This window comes from Chiloscyllium plagiosum, chromosome 9, assembly GCF_004010195.1.
Source record: "Chiloscyllium plagiosum isolate BGI_BamShark_2017 chromosome 9, ASM401019v2, whole genome shotgun sequence".
Classification (NCBI taxonomy): Eukaryota; Metazoa; Chordata; class Chondrichthyes; order Orectolobiformes; family Hemiscylliidae; genus Chiloscyllium; species Chiloscyllium plagiosum.
The window spans coordinates 37252664-37274985 of record NC_057718.1 but is presented as its reverse complement, the minus strand read 5'-3'; the positions used below and the strand labels follow the sequence as shown (position 1 = coordinate 37274985).

Here is a 22322-nt window from a genome sequence, read left to right as displayed (position 1 = left end):
TTATGAAAACCTTTGGTATACAGTTTGGCTTAGAGCTATAAAAAAGACATTCCATTAAGGACATTTACCAGTTAGCAAAATGCAAATTCAAAAGTTTTGATTTTACAGGTAAAATATTCAAAACTAGGGACTGTTTTCAGAAATAAACAAGAGTACCATAGAAAGGTACAAGTTTATCTTTAAAAAACACTGTCTGAACAATATCATTTTCTTCGTTATATTTGAAAATGGCAACAAACTTGAACTGATTAAAGAAAAAGAATCAGTTTTAAAATGATTAGATAAAAGCAGCAAGCAATTTCCAATCTGCATTCTCAGTCGTCAGACTGAAAATAATTTATTTTGAAAGGGTTGCTTTCTCTTTCAATAGTAAAGGTTAAACTGCACAGTATAGTACAGAAGATCACAAGTGTATATATGATTGGGCGTAAGCTAAACCAACAGTGATAAATTGGCAATTTGTGGAATGTTGGATAAAGTAAATTTCTTCAAATTGAATTTCTTATTTAATAACTTGAGTTAATGTTATTAGATTGAAATCTTACTTTATGTATGAAATGCAAGCAGTGTATGAATCCCTCGTGTTCTCACTTTGTTTCTTTTTAATCAGTTCACATTTATTTGGTTCTGACAAGTTTGTATGTTGATGCTGATGCACTGTTTTTAAAACAAACATGAAACATTTGATTAAAATACTCCTTTCCACGAGCTATGTAGAATTTACCATAAATGTGAGCATTTAGAGCACTGAGACAAATTGTGTACAAATCCATAATAATAATCCCAGATTGCACTCTGCTTTGTACAAGGATAAACTTTAGGAAATAGTAATGATGGGGGGTTGGGTGGTGAACTCACTGTGAGTGCAAAGCACAAATTACCCATAATTTATCACTAACCATCAGGCTGTCAATTTAGTATCTCAAGATCCTGCAAGAAAACTGGTGTTGCTAATTGAAATGTCACACTGATGAAGTGAGGAGTTCTGAGATTGGGGCTAACGCACATGTTAGAGTTGAGAAAATGAAGTTTGAATCAATGTATAACTTTTGTAGTAATTTACTTAATTCTTAAGTCTTGTAATAGGTGTAAACAGTGAGGGAAAATACTGCCATCCCTCACTTTGACAAAATTAAAACTGACCATCCCTCAAAATAATTTGTTTGAGGTTGTTTATATTCCTAATTCTTTGATGGAGCAACTAAATTCATGAAACAGTAAAGACCAAAATCACAATTACTTGAGGTCAGGTTTAACTGTTGCCATCTATTTTATAACTATCTGATTTTCTTTTACACTGTCGCTTTTCTACCTGGTGGGAACAGTTGAGTTCAACCCCATATGTTTTGGAAATGAAAAATCCTTTGACCTGATTATCTTTCATTAAATGTTTTGCTGCAAAAGTGACAGGGCATGCCATAGGCAAAAATAATCTTAATCATAGGACTATACAGAAGCTGCTGTATTTCCAAGAAATTCAGTCCTACTGCTTTGATTTAATGAAACTGTTTGGATTCATTGAGATTTAGTTTTACTGCAGTGAAGAATGCTCACATTTATCAGCATTTTATGATAGAAATATGTTGACAGGCAGAGGTCTGTCTATCTAACTAGTGGTTACACTGTGGAATTCACTCCCACAAAGTAAAGTAGATGAAATAAATAGCATTTCTTTTAAGAGCTGAGGGAGAAAGCAATAAAAGTTTGATGAACTAAGGTGAGAACTGACTCATGGAGCAAAACAGTGGTACATGAATGAAATGGTCTGTTTTGGTGCTAATAAATTGGTTAAATACAATATAAGAGATCCGAGATATCATGCTTATAATGCTTTGATAACCCATTGGTTATTTTGCAGCAATATTAGATGTAGACTGTGCTTTTCTATAAAGTCATTTTTTTAATTAAACATTCTGCTATTCTTATGTTTTCTTTCCTCCCTTGTGTCTGCAGCTGTATGGTTACTGTTATCAGGACAGCAATGACATCACAGACACATTGACCACTATCACAGAGCTTGGGTCTCCACTGGAGATGATTCAGCTTCTACAAGTTTCATGGGAGGAGAGATTCCGAGTAAGTAATGAGAGGCTCTGGAGCTTCGAGTGGGAAGCGGGGGGGGGGGGGGGGGGGGAAAGCATGGAAGCATGGGAAGCATGGAAAGAAAATGCCTCAGCCACAAAAGAATTTCGTTTCCAAAACAATTTTCTTTCTTTGGGATTAAAGGTTGCCTGGTAAACAAGGTAGCCTTTTCAAATCTTCTAATTAGTCAGGCATTTGTTAGCCAAACCTAACTATTTTCATCTGGTTGAGCATAATGAGATAATTTCTCTTGTGTTTTGTTTAGGATCTGGGACTTAACATTCCAATTGCTTCAACATTTAAAAATAAAGTAATGCTTTTCTGTACCTTTCCCATGTTTCTCATGAAACATCAGAATATCTGTACACGCATAAGAATGTACAAATTAGGAGCAGGAATAGGCACTTAGCCTCTTGAGCCTACTCTGCCATTTAATAAGGTCATGGCTGATCTGATTATTCTACATTCCCACCTCGATACTGTTTCGCCCACACCCCATCTGAAGATTCTGCTTCCATTGCCTTTTAAGAAAGAGACTTCCCAGCTCATGACATCCCATGAAGAAAAAATAATCTGTCGTAAATGGGAGACTCCCTTTTGAAATAGTGACACCTGGTTTTAGATTCTCCGACACAAGGAAACATCCTTTCCACATCCATCCTGTCAAGATCTCTCAAGATCTTATATATTTTAATCAGGTTTTTGTACACCTCTGAATTCCAATGGATATAATCTTGCCTGTCCAAAACTTTCTCCCAACGATTCCAATCATTAACATCCTTACTTAAATAAGGAGGCAACAGTTCTTCAAATATTTTCAGCAATTACCTATATGACTGAAGCATAACCTTTCTAATTTTACATTCAATTCTCCTTGCAATAAATGGTAACATTTTAACAATTTTAATAATTTCTTGTACCTGCATCCTAATATGTTATGATTCATGCACTAGGACATTGAGGTCCCCTCTGCATCTCAGAGCACTGCAATCTCTCACCATTTTGTTAATTGCTTCCTTCTCATTCTTACAGCCAAAATGAACAATTTCGCATTTTCTGACATTATATTCCATATGCCTGAGCTTTGCTCACTGACTTATCTCTTTGTAGTCTTCTAATGTCCTCTTCATGACCTACTTTCCTACCTCTCTTAGTGCCAACATACTCCCGAATTTTCTATGTTAACAGAGGCTCAGGTCTTTGAATGCTACATAAAATTACCCAGAAAGGGACAAGTCTCAAACACAACAAGCAACTTGGAAAGAGAGATCCGTTTTGTATTTGCCATGAATAATATCCATTAACTTTAGTTCTTTCACTCTGCCTAATATGTACCTTTCTCAACTGAGATTTTGCAATTTTCAGGGCATGAGGAAAAAAGACAAAGATAAATTTCATTTGTTTTCTTACTGTTAGAAAATAATTCTTTATTTTCTCTTTGATTTTCTCCCCAAGGTAAGCCTCCTATCTTCTCAGTCAGGGTGGCAAGCCCATCCAGTGGACAGACATTGCTACCGTCAATGGTAGTCTTCAGATCTCTTCTGGAAGGCACTATTCACAAGTGCAGGAAGTCCCAGCTTGGGGGAGATAGCGTTTTGTTTTGGCGACCCAAAAAAAGCTCCCTTATATGAAACCAAAAGCAAATGTTAGTTGTTTCATTAAATGAGCCAATGTTTTGATGTAATCAAGTACAGATTACTTTGAGTTCTCCATTCATTTATTGGTGTTACTAAGAACATTAAAGAGCTATCTCTTACTAGGTCTCTTACTAGAAGACTAGCCCTACAGTGGTTTGTCTTCTTGCTATTCCTTCCATAGCATATTATTTTACTTCCCAAAAAGTACAAATTAACTTGAATTGCAAGCTGTCAAATAAATCAAAGACCTCAGACTCTTGAAATTACACCACTTCTCAGATTCATTAAATGTGTCTGTTCTTTTGTGTAGTGTAAATATAGTGAACTTTCCTCTGTTGTACTGCCATACTACACTTTGTGTTTAAAGATGCTAAATGATATAAAAGTGTGATATGAAAACACAGCTTGAAATTGTCTTCTGAACTGAGCAATATGTCTCAGGTCCAATTTGCAGTCTGTGCTAAAGTAACCAGTCTTAGCCAGACCATCAGTTCAGATTCCAGGGTTTTTGATCACTGCCTAATGTAGCTAAATACATTGCAAGTGAGGACAGAAATTGACTCAGCTGTATGTAGCAGAATAACTTATTGACATTCCTATTTAAAGAGTAAACTACTTGCATGAGATACAGACTAGTTCCTAGGAAATGCCATTTTCTGGACTGTGTGTTATTGTGCAGTGGCATTGAAAGAAATGGATTGCAGCAAGAGACATTGATTGTAACAACAGAGAGAAACCAAAACTGAACATGTAGGTGTGAAGGCATGGAAAGTCTAAGAAAATCAATCATGTTGGCCAGTTTGTTTTTCATATATAATTCATTTCCGTTGAACTTTCTCCTTATATATTATTGTTAAATGGACAGTATGTGAGAGTATATTTTGCAGAGCTCTGTCTTTTGGATCTTTTTAAAACTGAAGCTAATTGTACCTTGCGCTGTTTTCATTGCAGATATGTTTGAGTTTGATACGTTTACTACACTATTTGGCCCATTCACCTCTTGGCTCAGTGACTTTGTTGGACTTTCGTCCTCGACAATTTGTTATTGTTGATGGTGAACTAAAAGTGACAGATTTGGATGATGCCAGTATCAGTGACACACCCTGCTCAAGCAACAGTGACTGTTTTATGGAATTTCCAGCCCGAAATTTCACTTTAATATGCTCCTTGGAGGGCAGATGCCAAAACATGAACGAAAAGCGGAATCTCTACAATGCATATAGGTAATTGCTTCTTTCACTGCTGAACGTGTCAGCAGAGCTCAGATTGCAACTTCTGCTATTGTCTGAAACCGCCTGTTTGTCAGTTTCATCACTATGCAAAATTGCTTTGAAACTACATTCCACTTTGTAAAGAACATGTGTAATTGACTTCATTCTGTGGTTCTCAGAAGGGATAATATGTCCAAACATGATGCAGTCTGATATGGGCTTAGTGTTTATTATGACAAGAGAAAAAAAACAATGAATAGTGAGAGAGTTTGCAATCATCCCAATGTTTTTATACAGTTCAGTCATAATCTTGACAATAACAGAAAAAGTGTTAAATGACCAATTTATTCTAATCTTTACAGATAGATATAGTTTGCCCCATTCAGTTCCTTTCAGAAATATACAAGCTACACAAAGCATCACTTAGCCACTAAGACGAGCATTGCTATGAGAATGTTACAAGATGTTACAGATACTGGAGGACAGAAACCTGGCCCTTCAAGATGTTATGGGATCAATATATTGAATTTCACTGCACGTAAGATTGTTGAATTCACGTGGTAAGTAGAACATGGGCATGCACATTCTGTAACTAGAAACCATTAAAGAAACTGCTGCCAAATGTTCTTATTTCCTTGAATTACCACAAAGCGGCTGTGGAAATGGTAGAAAGTGAGTCTGAGGGTGGAATTGTGTCTGGAGTTGAGAATAATATTGATTAAAAGCGACATCTCCCAGGGCATCATTCTTGAATATTACGTAGGGATTAAAAATAAATTCAACACCAATTACCTAGTAATGAACTGAAGATACTATCACACTGCAATAAATGGCTGTAAGTGGTTTGCTGATATACCTAGCTTCTTTCATAAACAGGAAACAGTATCAGAGACTTGAGCACATAATCTCCAATGGTGGAGTTGCGCAGATGTTGAAAGGGAAGGTCTGTCTGCCCTTGCATATTGATGTAACAGTGTGATTCAAGGAAGAGCGGGGGTGTTCTCCCAGTGTCTTGTCCAACATCTTTCCCTTAACCTACACCGAAAGCCAATAATGTGTTTACTTCACCCCAGTTTGTGGGAACTTACTTTCTCTAAGTCTGTTGCAGTGTTTCCTATGTTATAGAAATTCTGAAGTATTTAATTGGTTAATAAGCAATTTGAGATGCTTTGAGATCATGAAAGTAACGTTTTTTTTTCCTTTGTAATTCTAATGTGGAAATCATTGCATGGTGATAAAACATGTTTAGTCCAAAGCAAATGTAATGTTCTAGAGCCTAATTTAAAGACTAATCATTGGTTCTATGGTGTTGACAATTTGACTATTCGCTCTACGTAATGTGTCATATTAGATTAGATTAGATTACATTACAGTGTGGAAATAGGCCCTTCGGCCCAACAAGTCCACACTGACCCGCCGAAGCGCAACCCACCCATACCCCTAACCTAACACTACGGGCAATTTAGCATGGCCAATTCACCTGACCTGCACATCTTTGGACTGTGGGAGGAAACCGGAGCACCCGGAGGAAACCCACGCAGACACGGGGAGAACGTGCAAACTCCACACAGTCAGTCGCCTGAGATGGGAATTGAACCCGGGTCTCAGGCGCTGTGAGGCAGCAGTGCTAACCACTGTGCCACTGTGCCACCCCCATATCATAATGGGTCCCATTTTCAATTGCCAAACATCTGCTTATTTTCACCTGAAAAACGAGCAGAGGACAATTGGGATTAGAACAATGCCTTTAACGGATACTAGTTTTAGACTGAAAGTGAGCAAGCACTCAACCACATTAAACTAATGGAATGCTATTTAAGTATGCAAGTCAGTATTTTAGGAGAAAATGAGGACTGCAGATGTTGGAGGTCAGATTCGAGAGTGTGGTGCTAGAAAAGCACAGCAGGTCAGGCAGCATCTGAGGAGCAGGAGAATCAACATTTCAGGCACGACCCTTCATCAGGAATTTCCAGTGGTGGAGTCAGTATTTTACTCTGGTTATGGTGCTTTGATTCAATTAGAGTCAGGATGAGTGTGCACATTTGCACTGTTCTTTCAGGAGATGAGCTGTTTAACCAGGAGCTGGCTGATGAATTAGCTTTGGGGAAACTTTAATTTGGGCCAAGAGGAGCAAGTGTTTTCTGAGCCCAAAAGAAATCTCAGGTGGACTACCCTTAAAATTAATTAGGTGGACTGACAGGTTGCTTTAGATTTGATGTTATTTCCATTGATTTCACAAAGATACTTTGCACCAGGCAGGGAGGCTAAACATCTACATCCATGTTTTTACCATTACATGATCTTATGAAACATAACAGGGTATTGATACTAAAACAAAACAAAAAAAACTGCAGATGATGGAGACCTGAAGCAAATAAAACCAGAAATTGCTGGAGAAATTCAGCAGGTCTGGCAGGACAGTTCTGAAAAAGATTCACTGCATTCAAAGCATTAACTCTGTTTGTTGTTCAGCAATGCTGCCCTACCTGCTGAGTTATTTTTGTTTGCTTCAGAGAAATTATACTCTCAACTTTAGTAACTTTTTAATTTCATAAAACTCAAAAATAAGAGGAAACCTAGTGAGAAGGCGGTTGCACTTGTCACATAGTGATAATGTGAAAAAGCAGCTTGTTTTACACCCCAGCCAAGTGACTTTAATGGAAATTAAGATTGGGCAATTTGCATGACAGCCTGCCGATCTGTTATTGTCCTTTTGCCGTTTCACCTAAGCTTGCTCTTAACTCCACTTATTTCTAATACATTAACAAGGTAATTTCTGAATATGATTTATGGAACTGATCTGTAAAATAATGGAAGTAAATCTTAGTAGGGGCACTAAATGGGCCATTGTGGATTGCTCATTTGTTCTACACATTACACAATTTCCTTTTCCACCAACATAATTCCCTTATTTGAGCAACTCTGCAAAGGTTGAATTTCACATCCATTGATTCCAATCTCATGTCTGCAACTAAGCACAAATCCTACCTTTTCAACCCAAAATTGATAATCTGTTCATAGGGTGAAAGAATTATTGGCAATACGTGCTGATTCATAGTAGAGTGTTAATTGCCAGATACCTAGATGAAAATTGACTGATTGGCATTCAGACTAGAGATTCCATATATGGCAAGCTCAGAAATGGGCAGGGAAGAGAAATGAAAAATTTCTTACTGATTAAGGAGTCTAACATAGCTCAATATCTGCTCGCATTGCAGGTTTTTCTTTACCTACCTCTTGCCACACAGTGCCCCATCAAGTCTGCGGTCACTGCTGGATACCGTAGTGAATGCCACAGGTATGAAATTGTAATATTTATTACTCTGGCTTTATTCTGTTTGAAGGTTTCAGTTTACATAATGTAGATTTAGAAATGTTTTGGATAAGTGGAGTATCAGAATTCTGTAATTACAGTAGATTAGGATAGAAGGTATAAGTAACTAGAGTAATAAAAACACAAATTGGCTTTATAATCTTGATAACACTGTCACGTTTATTATTAAAGCTTTATGATTGATATATTTTATGATCACATAAACCCTTTATTTATTGAATATGTTTTTATGCACAGAACAAGCCACTTACAGCCACGAATGTTGTTTTGATTGCTTTCCAGCTGCTCCTTTGTATTTTATCTAATTTGATCTCCTGATTTAGCTTGCGCAATTTAGCAACAGCAAACGACATTGCTGATAACATACATTTATTTATCTGCTGTCACTTTAAAGAGAAAAAAACAAGGTGTTTCACAGAGGACTAAGAGAAAAATATGCATTAAGTCAATGAAGAAATTAGGAAAGGTGACCAAAATATTTGGGCAAATACGTACATTACAAGGAGGGTTTTAAAGGACGAGAGGTGCCAGGACAAAGGTGATGGAGGTGCAGTTCCATTGTGTGAGACCCAGTCTACTGCATGCATGGCTGCCAAGAACATAATCAGGCTACCATAAATCAAAGGTTACTGCTGGCTAAGGCCACTACAGTTAACAATTTCTGCTCTAGCAGTCCCACTTGTTTTGGCCTTTTTCCAATTTACACCAAATGAAATGGATTTGTCTGCCCATTCTGTCACCTTGTCTAAATTGACCGGCATCATTATTTGCTGTATCATGAATAGTTCATTAATAAGTCAGTATGTGGGTTTGTCTCTATGGGTAGGAGGTCCAATCGCAATGAATAGTACAGCTTAACATTACAAATCCATTTCTCAATCAGATGGGGGTGGAGGTGTGGGACAATAGGGGTTGGGTGGGTATTGAGGTCAGGGTGAACTCACTGGTTCAACTGCCATCTATTGTTGAGTCAAATACTAAAAGTTCAGTGACGAGAGTCATTCTATAAAACGTTCTTCCATTCTCTCGGAATGATATATCCTTCTGTTATCCAGGTGAGAAGGGAAGGGAGGACTCAAGAGACTGAGATAGAGTTTTAAGCAGAGAACCGGGAGAATTGTCAGGATAGAGTAGACTCCAGAATTAAACACAATGCCATGCATTTTACATTTGAGGCACTAGGCAATTTCTTTATTTTATTTTTATTCATTCATGGAATATGGGCATTATTGGCCAGATCAAAGTTCTATATTTTGCATTAGATATGAAGATTAGATAAGGTGGATTAGATACAGCCTTTATAGTACTGATCAGTACCATTCCTAATTGCTTTTGAGACGGTGATGGTGAGTTACTTTCTTGAACCACTGCTGTCTTTGGAGTGAGGGACACTGAAGATGCTGTTAGTATTAGAGTTCCAGGATTTTGAACCAATGACAATGAAGAAATGTTGGTGTAGTTCCATGTCGGGATGATGTGTTGATTGGCAGGGAACTTCCAGTTGCTGATGTTTCTATGGATCAGCTGTCTTTGTCAATGAGAAAATCATTTGTAACAGAAACAAAGCACCATAAGAACCTGAAGTATTTCAAAGAAATCCCATCCCATTCTTCCAAATTCCAGTAAGGACGCACCCTGCTGACTAAATCCTTCTTCTTACAACAATCCTGCTTTCCCAAAAGTAAGTCTGATGAATCTTCGCTGCACTCCCTCTAAGGCAAGTTTATAATTTCTTGGATAAAGAGACTAAAACAGCGCATCATATTACATGTGTGGTCTCACTAAGGCCCTACACAGCTGCAGTAAGACTCAAACTCTCTTGCAATGCCTTCCTAACTGTTTGCTGTACTTGCATGCCTCCTTTTAGTGACCGATGGACAAGGATATCCAGGTTCCTTTGTACATCGTTTCCTGAGTTATCACTATTTAATTGCCATTCTGTTTTTCCTCCTACCAAAGTGGATAACTTTACATTTATCAATAAATACTACATCTGCCAGGCATTTGCCTATTCAGTCAACTTGTCTAAATTGACGTGAAGCCTTTTTATATCCTGCACACCATTATCAATCCCAATTTTTGTGTTGGATTGAATTGGTATAAGTAAGACTGTCCTCACAGCAGACACAGACAAAGAGCTGCTCCCATCGTGTTATATAGTTTCCTTATCTTTGAAACCAAAGGTTAAAACAGAATTGGACTCTCAATCTTTTTGAAGTTTGGGTTATGGAATAATCAAAAGGTTTTTGTTTGGGAATGAAGGGAATTTGCAAGTATGCATCGGACAGGAAATAATTGGCTTTCTTCCAGCACTGCTGCGCCTCCTTTTCACTCAGAACATTGTAGCGAGCCATACAACAAACTCTCTTTGGGCTGGCTGATCACCTTTGGTGGTCAGCAGGGAAAAGGACCTCATTTCCATTATTGTATCCACCAAAACCTTGGTGCCTCTGCCCTGCATGTGGGGAGTAGCTTGACTTTCCTGTGAGATATTTTGAGGATTGAGCACATTGAAGCCTGAGAAGTCACTTCTGGTTGGCAGTGTCTTTAGTGGTGTGCAGCTGGGCTAGAAAAAGTTCAACAGAGGTGTGGAAGCTGGAAAGTCTGGCCAGAGGTGAGCACATCCTCCTCGTTTCCAAATGATATTGCTGAGATGGAAAGTGGAAAAGGACATGAGGAAACTCTCCCTGAATCATGTCTGACCGGACACCACACAACTCACTCACCCACAACTGGAAATGGGAAAATTTAACTCCATATTCCTATCCTAAGTACCAATTTAAATTCTCTCCTTTAAACAAGTAACAGGTAAGTTACAGGCTTTATAAAGGTTCATATCCTGTTTTAATTATATGTTTGCGAGAAAAACTTGGCTAAAATGATTCATTCTCACTCAACTTTGGCTTTAGATCCACACTGATTATAGAACAAAATATGCAACTTTCTACCTGTATGAAGTTCAATTCTTTGGAAATGGTCCATTCAGTAAATGGATCGTATAAAGATATCGCCTTTATGGTATTTATCAGTAGCTTGGTATTTCAAACAATACTTGCTTGCTGCAAAACAGGTGCAAACATGTTTCAGTCTTTCAAACATAAATGTATCTTGTCACAAACATCCAGAACCTCTATGTGTGATACTGCAGCAAAAGGTGCCATTCAGCCACTTCTTTCACCAACACACACACTGGCACTTGAGACTGTTCATGTCATTACATTAGACCATTAGAGATAAGAGCAGATTTAGGACATTCAGCCCATTGAGTCTGCTCCACTGTTTGATCATGGCTAATAAGTTTCTCAACTCCAGCCTCCTGCCTTCTCCCTTTGATCGCCTTACTAATCAAGAACCTGTCTATCTCTATATTAAATGTAGTCAATGACTTGAACTTCTGTGGCAACGAGTTCCATAGATTTATCATCCTCTGGCTGAAGAAATCCCTCCTCATCTCAGTTAAAAGGGTCATCCATTCCCTCTGACGCTGTGTCCTTGGGTGCAAATCTCTTTTACTAGTGGAAACATCTTCTCCGTATTCACATTATCCAGGCCTCTCAGTATTCTGTAAGTTTCAATAAGATTCCCCCTTTGTAGTTCTAAACTCCACCGAGTACAGACCCAGAATCCTGAACTGCTCCTCATATGACAAGCCCTTTATCCTTGATCATTCTTGTAAACTCCTTTGGACACCCCTTCAATGTTAGCACATCCATCCATAGGTACAGGGTTTGAAATGATAAATAAAATTCCAAATGTGGACTGACCATTTGCCTTCCTAACTGCCAAATGAACCTGCATGTTAACTGTAAGAGAATCCTGAAATAGGACATCTAAATCCCCTTATGCTTCAGTTTTATGAAGCACTTCCCCACTTAGAAACTAGTTGCTTCTTCCTTGGGATAAATTTCTTCTGTGCCTCTCAAATTTCCCCCAGGACCTCCTGTTGTTGCTACTTCACTGACTTACCTCCTAGGCTCCCCTTTCAATCAACTCTGGACAGCTCCTCCCTCATGTCTTTGTCGTTCCCTTTACTCAATTATAATACTGTTACATACCAGTCCACCTTCTCCCTCTCAAACTGCAGGGTGAACCCTATCATATTATGGTCATCGCCCTCTAGGAGTTCCTTTACCTTAAACTCCCTAATCAAGTCTGCCTCATTACATATCACCAAATCCAGAATTTATCACAAACTGCTCCAAAAAACCATTTCATAGACATTCCACAAATTCCTTTTCTTGAGATCTCCAAACAACATGACTTTCCCAGTCCAAGGATACATTGAAGTCCCCTGTGATTATTGTAATAGTGCCTTTCTTACATGCCTTTTCTAACTCCTAATTTATTTTCTGCCCTATGTCCTGACTACTGCTAGGAGGCATTACATAACCCCCATCAGGGTCTTTTTCCCTTTGCAGTTCCTCAACTTGATCCTCACTGATTCTATGCCTTCTGACTCTATATCACATGCTATCGATTTAATTTCATTTATTTCTAACAAGGTAACTCTGCGCCCCTTTGCCCATCTGCCTGTCCTTTTGATATCTTTGGACGTTTTGTTCCCAGCCTGGATCCCCTTGCAGCCATGTTTCTGTGTTGTCCACTACATCATACCTGCTAATTTCAATCTGCGAGCAGGCTCATTACCTTATTTTGTACATTGTGTGCATTTAATTACAACACTCTCAGTCCTGCATTGACTGCTCCCCTTCTCATAGTTGCCCCCTTATTTCCTGTACCTGAAGGTAGATTCCTGACTTTTGCCATGCTCTCTGTCCCTTTACTTGTTGTGGAAACTTTAATAACCTCTCCTGAGCTCTCCCTACATATAACTAATTTAAAGTTCTTGTATCTTAGATTTACCTCCATTTGTGCCATCAGTTCATCTCCCCTATTCTGAATGCTTTGTGCTTTCAGATACAAAGCCTTTAAGCTTGTTGTATTGTCAGGTTTCCCTGCATTTTTGTTGTTTGTTGATACAAGATGACATTCACACACTTTGCACCTTCCTCTTAGCTTCTGTTGGGAATCGGTTTAGCTCAGGTGGCTGGATTGTTGGTTTGTAGAGCAGTATGATGCCAACAGCGTGGGTTCATTATCCCTGACTGGTTTGAGGTTATCATGAAGGACTCTCCTTCTCAACCTTTTCCCTTCTCTGAGGTCTGATGGCCCTCAGGTTAACTCACCACCTGTTGCTTCTCTCTAATGATACAGCAGCCCCCTTACCTGATCTGGTAAAACTATGGTGACACAACCACAACAACTTATTTTCTGTTAACAATCAACCCCATCATAACCAACAATCCTACCTTCTCTTCATCTTTGATTCTATTATTTTCCATGCAACTAAACCTCATCCTCCTGCCTATTATTTAAAGCCCTATCTACAGCCCTAGTTAGATTAGGTTAGATTCCCTAGAATATGGAAATAGGCCCTTCAGCTCAACAAGTCCACACCAACCCTCCGAAGAGTAACCCACCCAGACCCAGTCCCCTACCCTATATTTACCCCTGACTAATGCACCTAACACTATGGGCAATTTAGCACGGCCAATTCACCTGACCTGCACATCTTTTGGATTGTGGGAGGAAACCAGAGCACCCGGAGGAAACCCACGTTAACATGGGGAGACAGTGCAAACTCCATACAGGCAGTCACCTGAGGCGGGAATCAAACCCGGTCCCTGGTGCTGTGAGACAGCAGTGCTAACCACTGAGCCACTATGCCATTCCAAAATGAAATTATGCGATTCGCAAGGACTTTGATCCCAGTAAAGTCAGGTGGAGCCATCCCATTGGAACAAGTCCTGGTGCCAATGTTTCATAAATTCAAGTTTTCACTTGGAAGACGGTGGACTATGCCATTGTGGGAGTGAGGAAGAAGAAATTAGAAGGCAATGCCATTTTGTCATTCGATCTTTGGCACCCCTCTTTTATATGCACTTGGTTGGGAGAGGAATTTGTCAACTCAGCTGGGACTCACTTCTACCAATATGCGTATGTAATTGAGAAAGAATAGATAACATTATTGGATATCATGCTTATAGTGCCAATGGCACTCTCAAGGATATTAATAACACATTGTTAAGTTTTAAAGGTTATTATTACTGTCAAGCACAACTAAGGACCCTATTGTTATAAATTTAAAAATATTTGAATTGAAAGTATTTTATATCTCAACAACCCTAAACCTTATAATATTCCCAAATGCCACAACATAAGAAGCACATCCTGGAGTTGCAGCTTAGCCAAATACTCCACATGGTGTTAGTTGTAAATTAGCAAACCAAATGCAACTGTTGGAACAAAAGGCTTTTGACGGTGTCTCTGGCTGTAACCAATGGTTTGTGACATTCCTGATGCATGAATACATTTCATTGAAAGTAATATAAAACTCGAAACATCATATGTGTTTTTTTTTGTAACCACCTAGTTTCCCTTTTTCTCTTCTTATTGTCTGCTTAATTTAATGTACCTTTATTATCTAAATCAAAGATATACTCAAATGCATTTTACAGTTAAGAAGGATTGCAACTTTAATATCTAATACACTGTTGTCTGTTTCCTACTATGGAGATGCCTGTATCCTCCTGTGCATTGCCAAACAATAGCATAATTGAGATCGGGAGGTGGACCCATTCCCTAGCTCCCCCTACCCGTGCCACTTCATAGTCCAGAACATCAGATTTGTGTTTGATTTCTTGAATTAAGAAGCCTAGGTGAAGATCTGAGGTCTACAATGCTAGAATGAGAAGAATAGAAGGCAGTGAAAATAAGAAAGTAGTGGCTAAGTGTCTTGATAGTTTGTAAGGCTCTGTGGAAGAATAGAAAAACTAACTAATCGTTACAATGAGTACAATGAGTATTGAATTCAACAGTTTGAATGCAGGGGCTCAGAAGCAGGACAAGAGGAAATTGTTCAGAGCAGCATCACAATTTTGGAAAGCTAAAATGGAAAGAGAAAGTTACATTGTACTCAATGATTGAAGGATAAAAGAAAACATTTAACTGAAACATTGTTTGTTTTGTAGGGGAGTTACGCTGGGGTATAGATGAGACACTGACTCAGCTAGAGGAAGTTCTGTACCTGTTCAAGAGTGGGTTATATCTGCAAAATGTCACAAGAAGCCAAACGTCTGGTAAGACAGCTTTGATTACGCTAACTACAAAACTGCTAAGCGTACTGTTTGAGCATCAGGTTGAATGGAGGGGGAAAAGGAACTTTTATTCAAGACAGATTATTTCATTGATTTAAATGTTCAAAGAATTTTGAAACGAGTTTGTGGTTTGAGCTCTACGAAAGCACAGTGTACAAAGGAAAAATAATTATAAAGTAATGTTACATATTTTAATCCTGGTATGCGAAGAGGTGGGACCATATTACGTCTGTACTTAGTCCAATTCTGTGGATGGCTTAGAAAAATATACCTTTCATTTTATTTCATAGCAAGCCATGTTGAGTAATTTTATTTTGATAATGCTGTGAATTTAAGTAACAAACCTTTTTGATGTTTGAGACTGATGTTTGTGTCAAAATCCATGTTGTACCTGAACAATGTTGTCAAGGAATTTTCTATTTAGGTCCAGTTTTCTGTGCTCTATTCAATGTGATTGTAGGCTGTGGGGTAGGAGGAGTGGGAGTAATGTAATAGGTCAACACTGTTTTACTGCGTGGCCATGAAAGAGCACATTGTCCACAATTTATTGAACACCAAAATGTAGGAGCAGGATCTGCCTCTTCACAAAACAAGATGAAAAAGAAAAATGAAACAAATACAGAAAATACTGGAGAAACCCGGCAGGTCTGGGAGCATCTATGAAGAGACTAAAGAGTTTACGTTTCAGAGTCTGATGTGACTCTTTTTCAGAACTGATGAATTTTTACAATTCTGGATCAGAACAAGAAGCACCAATAAAGATATCAATGTACTAGAGAAAGAGTTGTGGGTGGGGTCCTGAGTAGAACTGGAACAAATAATGTTCCACATACCTTACAAAAAGACAGGATCCATGTGGGTGATGAAATGAAAAATAAGCTGCTCTCTTTCAAGATGTCAACATTTACCTAATGTCAGCATTTTTGCTTTTGAATCAGAAGCAAGTGGATTCAAGTCCTAATATAGAAACAATGGATACAAAAATCTATGCTGATACATTATACCACACTGAGAGAGTGCTGCACTGTCAGAGGTACAAATATTTAGGTATTTGATATAAATCAAACATGTCTCCTGTAGTGATATAAGATATGGCATGGCAATATTTTGAACAAGAGAAAAGGAATTTCCCTGGAGTTCTGATTAATATTTATCTTGCAATCTGGCAGTTTTTTGTTTCTGTTTTGAGGCATTCCCGTCAACAAAGTAAAGGTGCATTTTTCTACATTAATATAGTGGTTAGTACCATTGTTTTAAAAAAACCTATCGAAATAGCCACAAAGCACTTTAGGAATTGCTGAGGTTGTGAAAGACATGAAGTAATTGCAAGTGATGTTTCCTCTAAGTTACTTGAAACCAACCAACAATTTGAAAAGTACTGTGCAGTCAACAAACAGGCCACCGACAAACAATGCTCCCGATAAGTTGAGTGTGTAAATACACAATGTTAGAACATAGAACATAGAACTAGAACAGAATAGCACAGAATGTTGTGCCGACCACTGATCCTCATGTATGCACCCTCAAATTTCGGTGACCATATGCATGTCCAGGAGCATCTTAAATGTCCCCAATGACCCTGCCTCCAAAAGTGCTGCTGGCAATGCATTCCATGCTCTCACAACTCTCTGTGTAAAGAACCCGCCTCTGACATCCCCTCTATACTTTCCTTCAACAAGCTTAAAACTATGACCCCTCATGTTCGTCATTTCTGCCCTGGGAAATAGTCTCTGGATATCGACTCTATCTATGCCTCTCATTATCTTGTATACCTCAATTAGGTCCCCTCTTTTCGATGCTGGAAACCAGATTCTGGATCAGTGGTGCTGGAAGAGCACAGCAATTCAGGCAGCATTAACAACCCTGTCCACTTGGGTGGCCATTTTAAGGGATCTATGTACCTGCACCCCAAGATCCCTCTATTCCTCCATACTGCCAAGAATCCTATCCTTAATCCTGTACTCAGCTTTCAAATTTGACCTTCCAAAATGCATCACCTCGCATTTATCCAGGTTGAACTCCATCTGCCACCTCTCAGCCCATCTCTGCATCCTGTCAATGTTCCACTGCAGCCTACAACAGCCCTCTATACTGTCAATGACACCTCCAACCTTTGTGTTGTCTGCAAACTTGCTGACCCATCCTCCAATCCCCTCATCCAAGTCATTAATAAAAATTACAAACTATAGAGGCCCAAGGACAGAGCCGTGTGGAACACCACTCATCACAGACTTCCAGGCAGAATATTTTCCTTCTACTACCACTCGCTGCCTTCTGTTAGCCAGCCAATTCTGTATCCAGACAGCTAAGTTCCCCTGTATCCCATTCCTCCTGATCTTCTGAATGAGCCTACCATGGGGAGCCTTATCAAATGCCTTGCTGAAGTCCATATACACCACATCCACAACTCGAACCTCATCAACTTTTCTAGTCACATCCTCAAAGAACTCGATAAGGTTTGTGAGGCATGACCTGTTTGTTATTTACAAATTTCTATAAAGAACAATTTGAATTTGTTTTTTGACCTGAAGAATAGCAAGATTAACAATTCTTAATCAGTTCTTTCATCTGAAAAACAATAAAATGTATGTTCCGATGTGTCAATATTCCTGTGTGTGAACACGCCGGTGTGTGTGCATGTCTGTGTCACAACAGGCCAGTGTATACATGTGAGTCCAGGCATTTGTTCTATGTGCAGTGGGGAGCCAGAAAAAGTAGCTTTAATAAGAAAGTTGAAATGTCATGCTTGAATGGAATCTTCCTGGATGCACAGAGGTAGGCTCAAAGAAAGTAACTGAAAAAAATGTTGTAAAAACCACATGATTCATTTATCTGGCATGTTCCTATCTCTGTCTGATTCTGTCTTGGATTGTTGAAACCGGTAAGGGCAGCAGTGGGCAGCCTACAGGGCAGCAGTGGGAAGCCTATTCAAGTATATCCTGGTGGCAGCTGGATTCTCAGTGAGGCCAAAGTCCAGGTGGTACTGGAGGTTCTTTGCCAGCTGTTGGCTGTGGTGGCTCAAAGGGTTTCTTTACTTGTCCCATCCATCAGCGGCACAGGGGTCAGAGCACCGAGGGGAGTTGGGGGTACGCTTTAATCCAGAGGGTGAATTAGCAACTGTGCTCACATTTTAATGTTAAAAATCTAACACATTTTCAGAGCGTACCTCAAGATGGTGACGTTCTCGCACTCACTATCCTACTGCATCATTGCTCTCCTCTATTGTCCAGGATGCAGGCCCACTGGGTTGGGTTTGAAGCCTCAGGAATCAGTCTACTGTTTGTAATTGGATGGCCATCACAGAACTGGCTAATTTGGAGGCTGCCTCACACAACATTGCACCTATGGATGAGTTGCTGGCAAGTGGGGTGTCTGGACCCTGTAATGGTCTGAACCCACAATTAATTTTTAAAGCACATAACAATGCAAGGAAATACTGCTAAAAAGAAATTCCTTTCATCTGCCTAAAAATATTGGATCAAACTTATGATGTAGACATTCAAATCTAATCCAATGCCGTCTGGATGGGTTACTCTTCGGAGGGTTGGTGTGGACTTGTTGGGCCGAAGGGCTGTTTCCACACTGTAGTGATTCTAATTCTAATTCTAAAAAATCTATTCATACACCACATATGCTATGTGTACAATTTACATTCATAAACCCATCTATCATTCTACCAAAAATATTTACAGATATTTGTAACCCCTGACAGCTGGTCTTGAAATTATAAGTTTGTATCTATATATCAGACTTTCAGCTGCTCTGCTTTGAAGCTACTTTATTTTAATTAAAAACAAATAATTTGAGTAGTTAGTTAGATGTTTGATGTGAACAAATAGGTTTCTGTATTCAGTTGCAAGTCAAGGTGCTCTTTGATCCAGTGTGATGTTTCTCTTGTTAGTCACACTGCAGAATGCTTTTTCTCAGCTCTGCACATCCTCTAGTTGGGAAGGTATCTCTCCAAGATACTTGTGTGTGCTATATATATATATATATTTATATATATATATATATTTTACACTTGTCTGCCATGCAAGAAAGCCAGAAATCATGAGGGGTGTAGATAGGGTTAATGGTAAGTGTCTCTTCCCGAGGGTGGGGGAGCTTCAAGATGAGGAGGCATATTTTTAAGGTGAGCGGAGAGAAATTTAAAAATGACAGAAGGGGCAAATTCTTTACAGAGGGTGGTTCGCATGTGGAATGAACTTCCTGAGGAAGTGGTGGATGTGGGTTCAGTTACAAAGTTTAAAAGACACCTAGATAAATACATGAATAGGAAAGGTATGGAGGGATATGGGCCAGGTGCAGCCAGGTCGGACTAGTTTAGTTTGGGATTATGTTCGAAATGGACTGGTTGGACTGAAGGGTCTGTAACCGGGCTGTATGACTCTGTAACTCCTGATTGTAGACCTCCTTTAAATTGCCACCCTGCAGAGTCGGAGGCACTAGAGGACTGAAACTGTGGTTAACAGTCACCCCATTATCTACAATGATGGCATAGGAGCTGTGTCCATCATTCATTTGAAGTTTTTAAGTCTCCAGAGGGAACCTGGCATCTTGGGGCATCCTCCCAGTCACCATTTACAGTGGCAGTGTCCATCTCTCAGTGAGGACACCTGCCACTCAGAACCTTGGCTTTTCCCATTGGTTCTGTGGGTGTGCAGTCTGCCCGCTGGTCCAGTTGGACGGGTCTCCTGTTAACTGAATTGGTGGGAGATGTCATTAACACTGGTTTTACAGTTGTCATGTCTCCATAGTCTCACCAGATCATGGGGGTTGCTCTCATTTGAGAGAAGCAACTGGTGGTGATTTAACCTGAGGGCCACCAGACCTCAGGCAGGGGACAAGGTTGTGAAGGCGAGTCCTTCATGGTAACCTCAAATGGTATTTGGCATCACACCGCTCCATAAACCAACAAGCCAGCCAACTGAGGTAAACCAATTCCCAGCTTGATAGTGAAGACAGTTAAATTCCTCCCAATAAGTCTGTCTTGCTTTACGAATAAAACAGCATAGCCATGACTTAACATGAGCAGCTACCACACAAAATTTGTCCAAAGAAATAAAACAGAGAAATACTGGAAATTCATAGCTGGTCTGTCAGCACCAAAAGGATAAAAGACAGCTTAAACGTTTAGGAAGGTCCCTTCATTAGAAACCAGCCTTTTATCTTTCACTTGTTCCTGTTAACTCTCCCATGTACAGCATGCATTTAATAAAAAACCAAGCACAACAAAAGTTCACATTGCATTTCCTGTGTGTCTCAGAGTCATTGCATTCTTTGTTTAATGTTGTAATGTTCAAATCTGTCACATTCCATCGCTCAGGACCTGAATAATGAGACAAAATAAAAACATTTGGGTATTGTAAAGATGAATTCTGAACAGGTTGGGGTTGTGGGCAGACTCTAGGCTGACTGAAGTCGGGTTGTCCAGCCTTTCTGGCTGGCTGTGGGTTGTTTGATTTGAAATGGGCGTCTGTCGCTTACCGCTTCACTGCAGCTGTATAGCAAAGGGAGGCGAGTGATGATTGATTGTGGAGTTCAGAGCTGGGAATAGAAAGGACAGAAAAGCCATTCATTGTCAAACAGAACTGAAATAAACCCAGATTGTCTGTAGTTACCTTGCTTCATAATTAGCATAAGAAGCTGCACAGGTGTTCCGAAGATTTGCTAATTCTTTGGGATCTGTTATGCTTTCTGCTGACTGAGGCCTGTCATCACATTAAATTTATTCACATCACCATAATAAATACAACAAACATTTCCTTTGTCGAGGAAGTGCGAGGAAGGCTGTGGTTTCTCGGGTGGTAGCTGATCTCAATTTAAGAGCTAAATTGGAACCCTTCGTTGAGGTGCTGTGGATGACCTGCTGTGCACTGATTTGATTTTTTAAAAAATGATGAGAGATTCATTACATCAAGAAAATGAGTGCAGGAATAACAGGAAAGCTGTCCTCAGTTTTTCTCTGTCATTGTTCAGGCTTGTTCAATTTTCTCACTTTCTCCCTCTCTTTCTATTTGTTCATCACTTTCGCACTTTCCCTCCCTGTCTCCCTCTCAATTTATATTAATTGCCCTCTCCTTTCATCCTCTTGCTGCCAGTATCACAGCAAGAGAATGAAAGAGGTGTCCCGCAGGGTTCAGTGCTAGAAAAGCTAAAAGGTCTTAAAATTGATAAATCTCTTGGCCCGGATGGGCTACATTCTAGAGTTCTGAGGGAGGTGGCTGAGGAAATAGCGGAGGCGTTGGTCGAGATCTTTCAAAAGTCACTGGAGTCAGGGAAAGTCCCGGATGATTGGAAGACCGCTGTTGTAACCCCCTTGTTCAAGAAAGGATCAAGACAAAAGATGGAAAATTATAGGCCAATTAACCTAACCTCGGTTGTTGGTAAAATTCTAGAATCCATCATTAAGGATGAGGATTCTAAATTCTTGGAAGAGCAGGGTCGGATTAGAACAAGTCAACATGGATTTAGTAAGGGGGGGTGGTGCCTGACAAACCTGTTGGAATTCTTTGAAGAGGTGACAAGTAGGTTAGACCAGGGAAACCCAGTGGATGTCGAGACTTCCAAAAGGCCTTTGATAAGGTGCCACACGGGAGGCTGCTGAGCAAGGTGAGGGCCCATGGTGTTCGAGGTGAGCTACTGGTATGGATTGAGGATGGGCTGTCTGACAGAAGGCAGAGAGTTGGGATAAAAGGTTCTTTTTCGGAATGGCAGCCGGTGACAAGCGGTGTCCCGCAGGGTTCAGTGTTGGGGCCGCAGCTGTTCACGTTATATATTGATGATCTGGATGAAAGGACTGGGGGCATTCTAGCGAAGTTTGCCGATGATACAAAGTTAGGTGAACAGGCAGGTAGTACTGAGGAAGTGGGGAGGCTGCAGAAGGAGCTAGACAGTTTGG

At 39.7% G+C, this 22322-nt stretch overlaps 1 protein-coding gene and 1 long non-coding RNA gene across 4 annotated transcripts in view; one reads left to right on the top strand and one right to left on the bottom strand.

The window, feature by feature from the left end:
- pkdcca (protein kinase domain containing, cytoplasmic a) overlaps positions 1–22322 on the top strand; it is a 57048-nt gene that overhangs the window by 9662 nt on the left and 25064 nt on the right. For 2 of the 3 annotated variants that reach the window (XM_043695708.1, XM_043695710.1), the window contains exons 2-5: positions 1954–2076; positions 4671–4942; positions 8149–8228; positions 15296–15403. In XM_043695708.1, coding sequence (XP_043551643.1) covers positions 1954–2076; positions 4671–4942; positions 8149–8228; positions 15296–15403 — 583 coding nt within the window. The remainder of the gene's footprint in view (positions 1–1953; positions 2077–4670; positions 4943–8148; positions 8229–15295; positions 15404–22322) is intronic. The other variant, XM_043695709.1, reaches the window with a different exon arrangement.
- Positions 20664–22322, bottom strand: part of LOC122552782 — a 13520-nt gene continuing 11861 nt past the window's right edge. Inside the window, exons 2-3 of the long non-coding RNA XR_006312498.1 lie at positions 20909–20968; positions 20664–20750 (exon numbers count right to left, since the gene is read on the bottom strand). This is a non-coding gene — a long non-coding RNA (uncharacterized LOC122552782). The remainder of the gene's footprint in view (positions 20751–20908; positions 20969–22322) is intronic.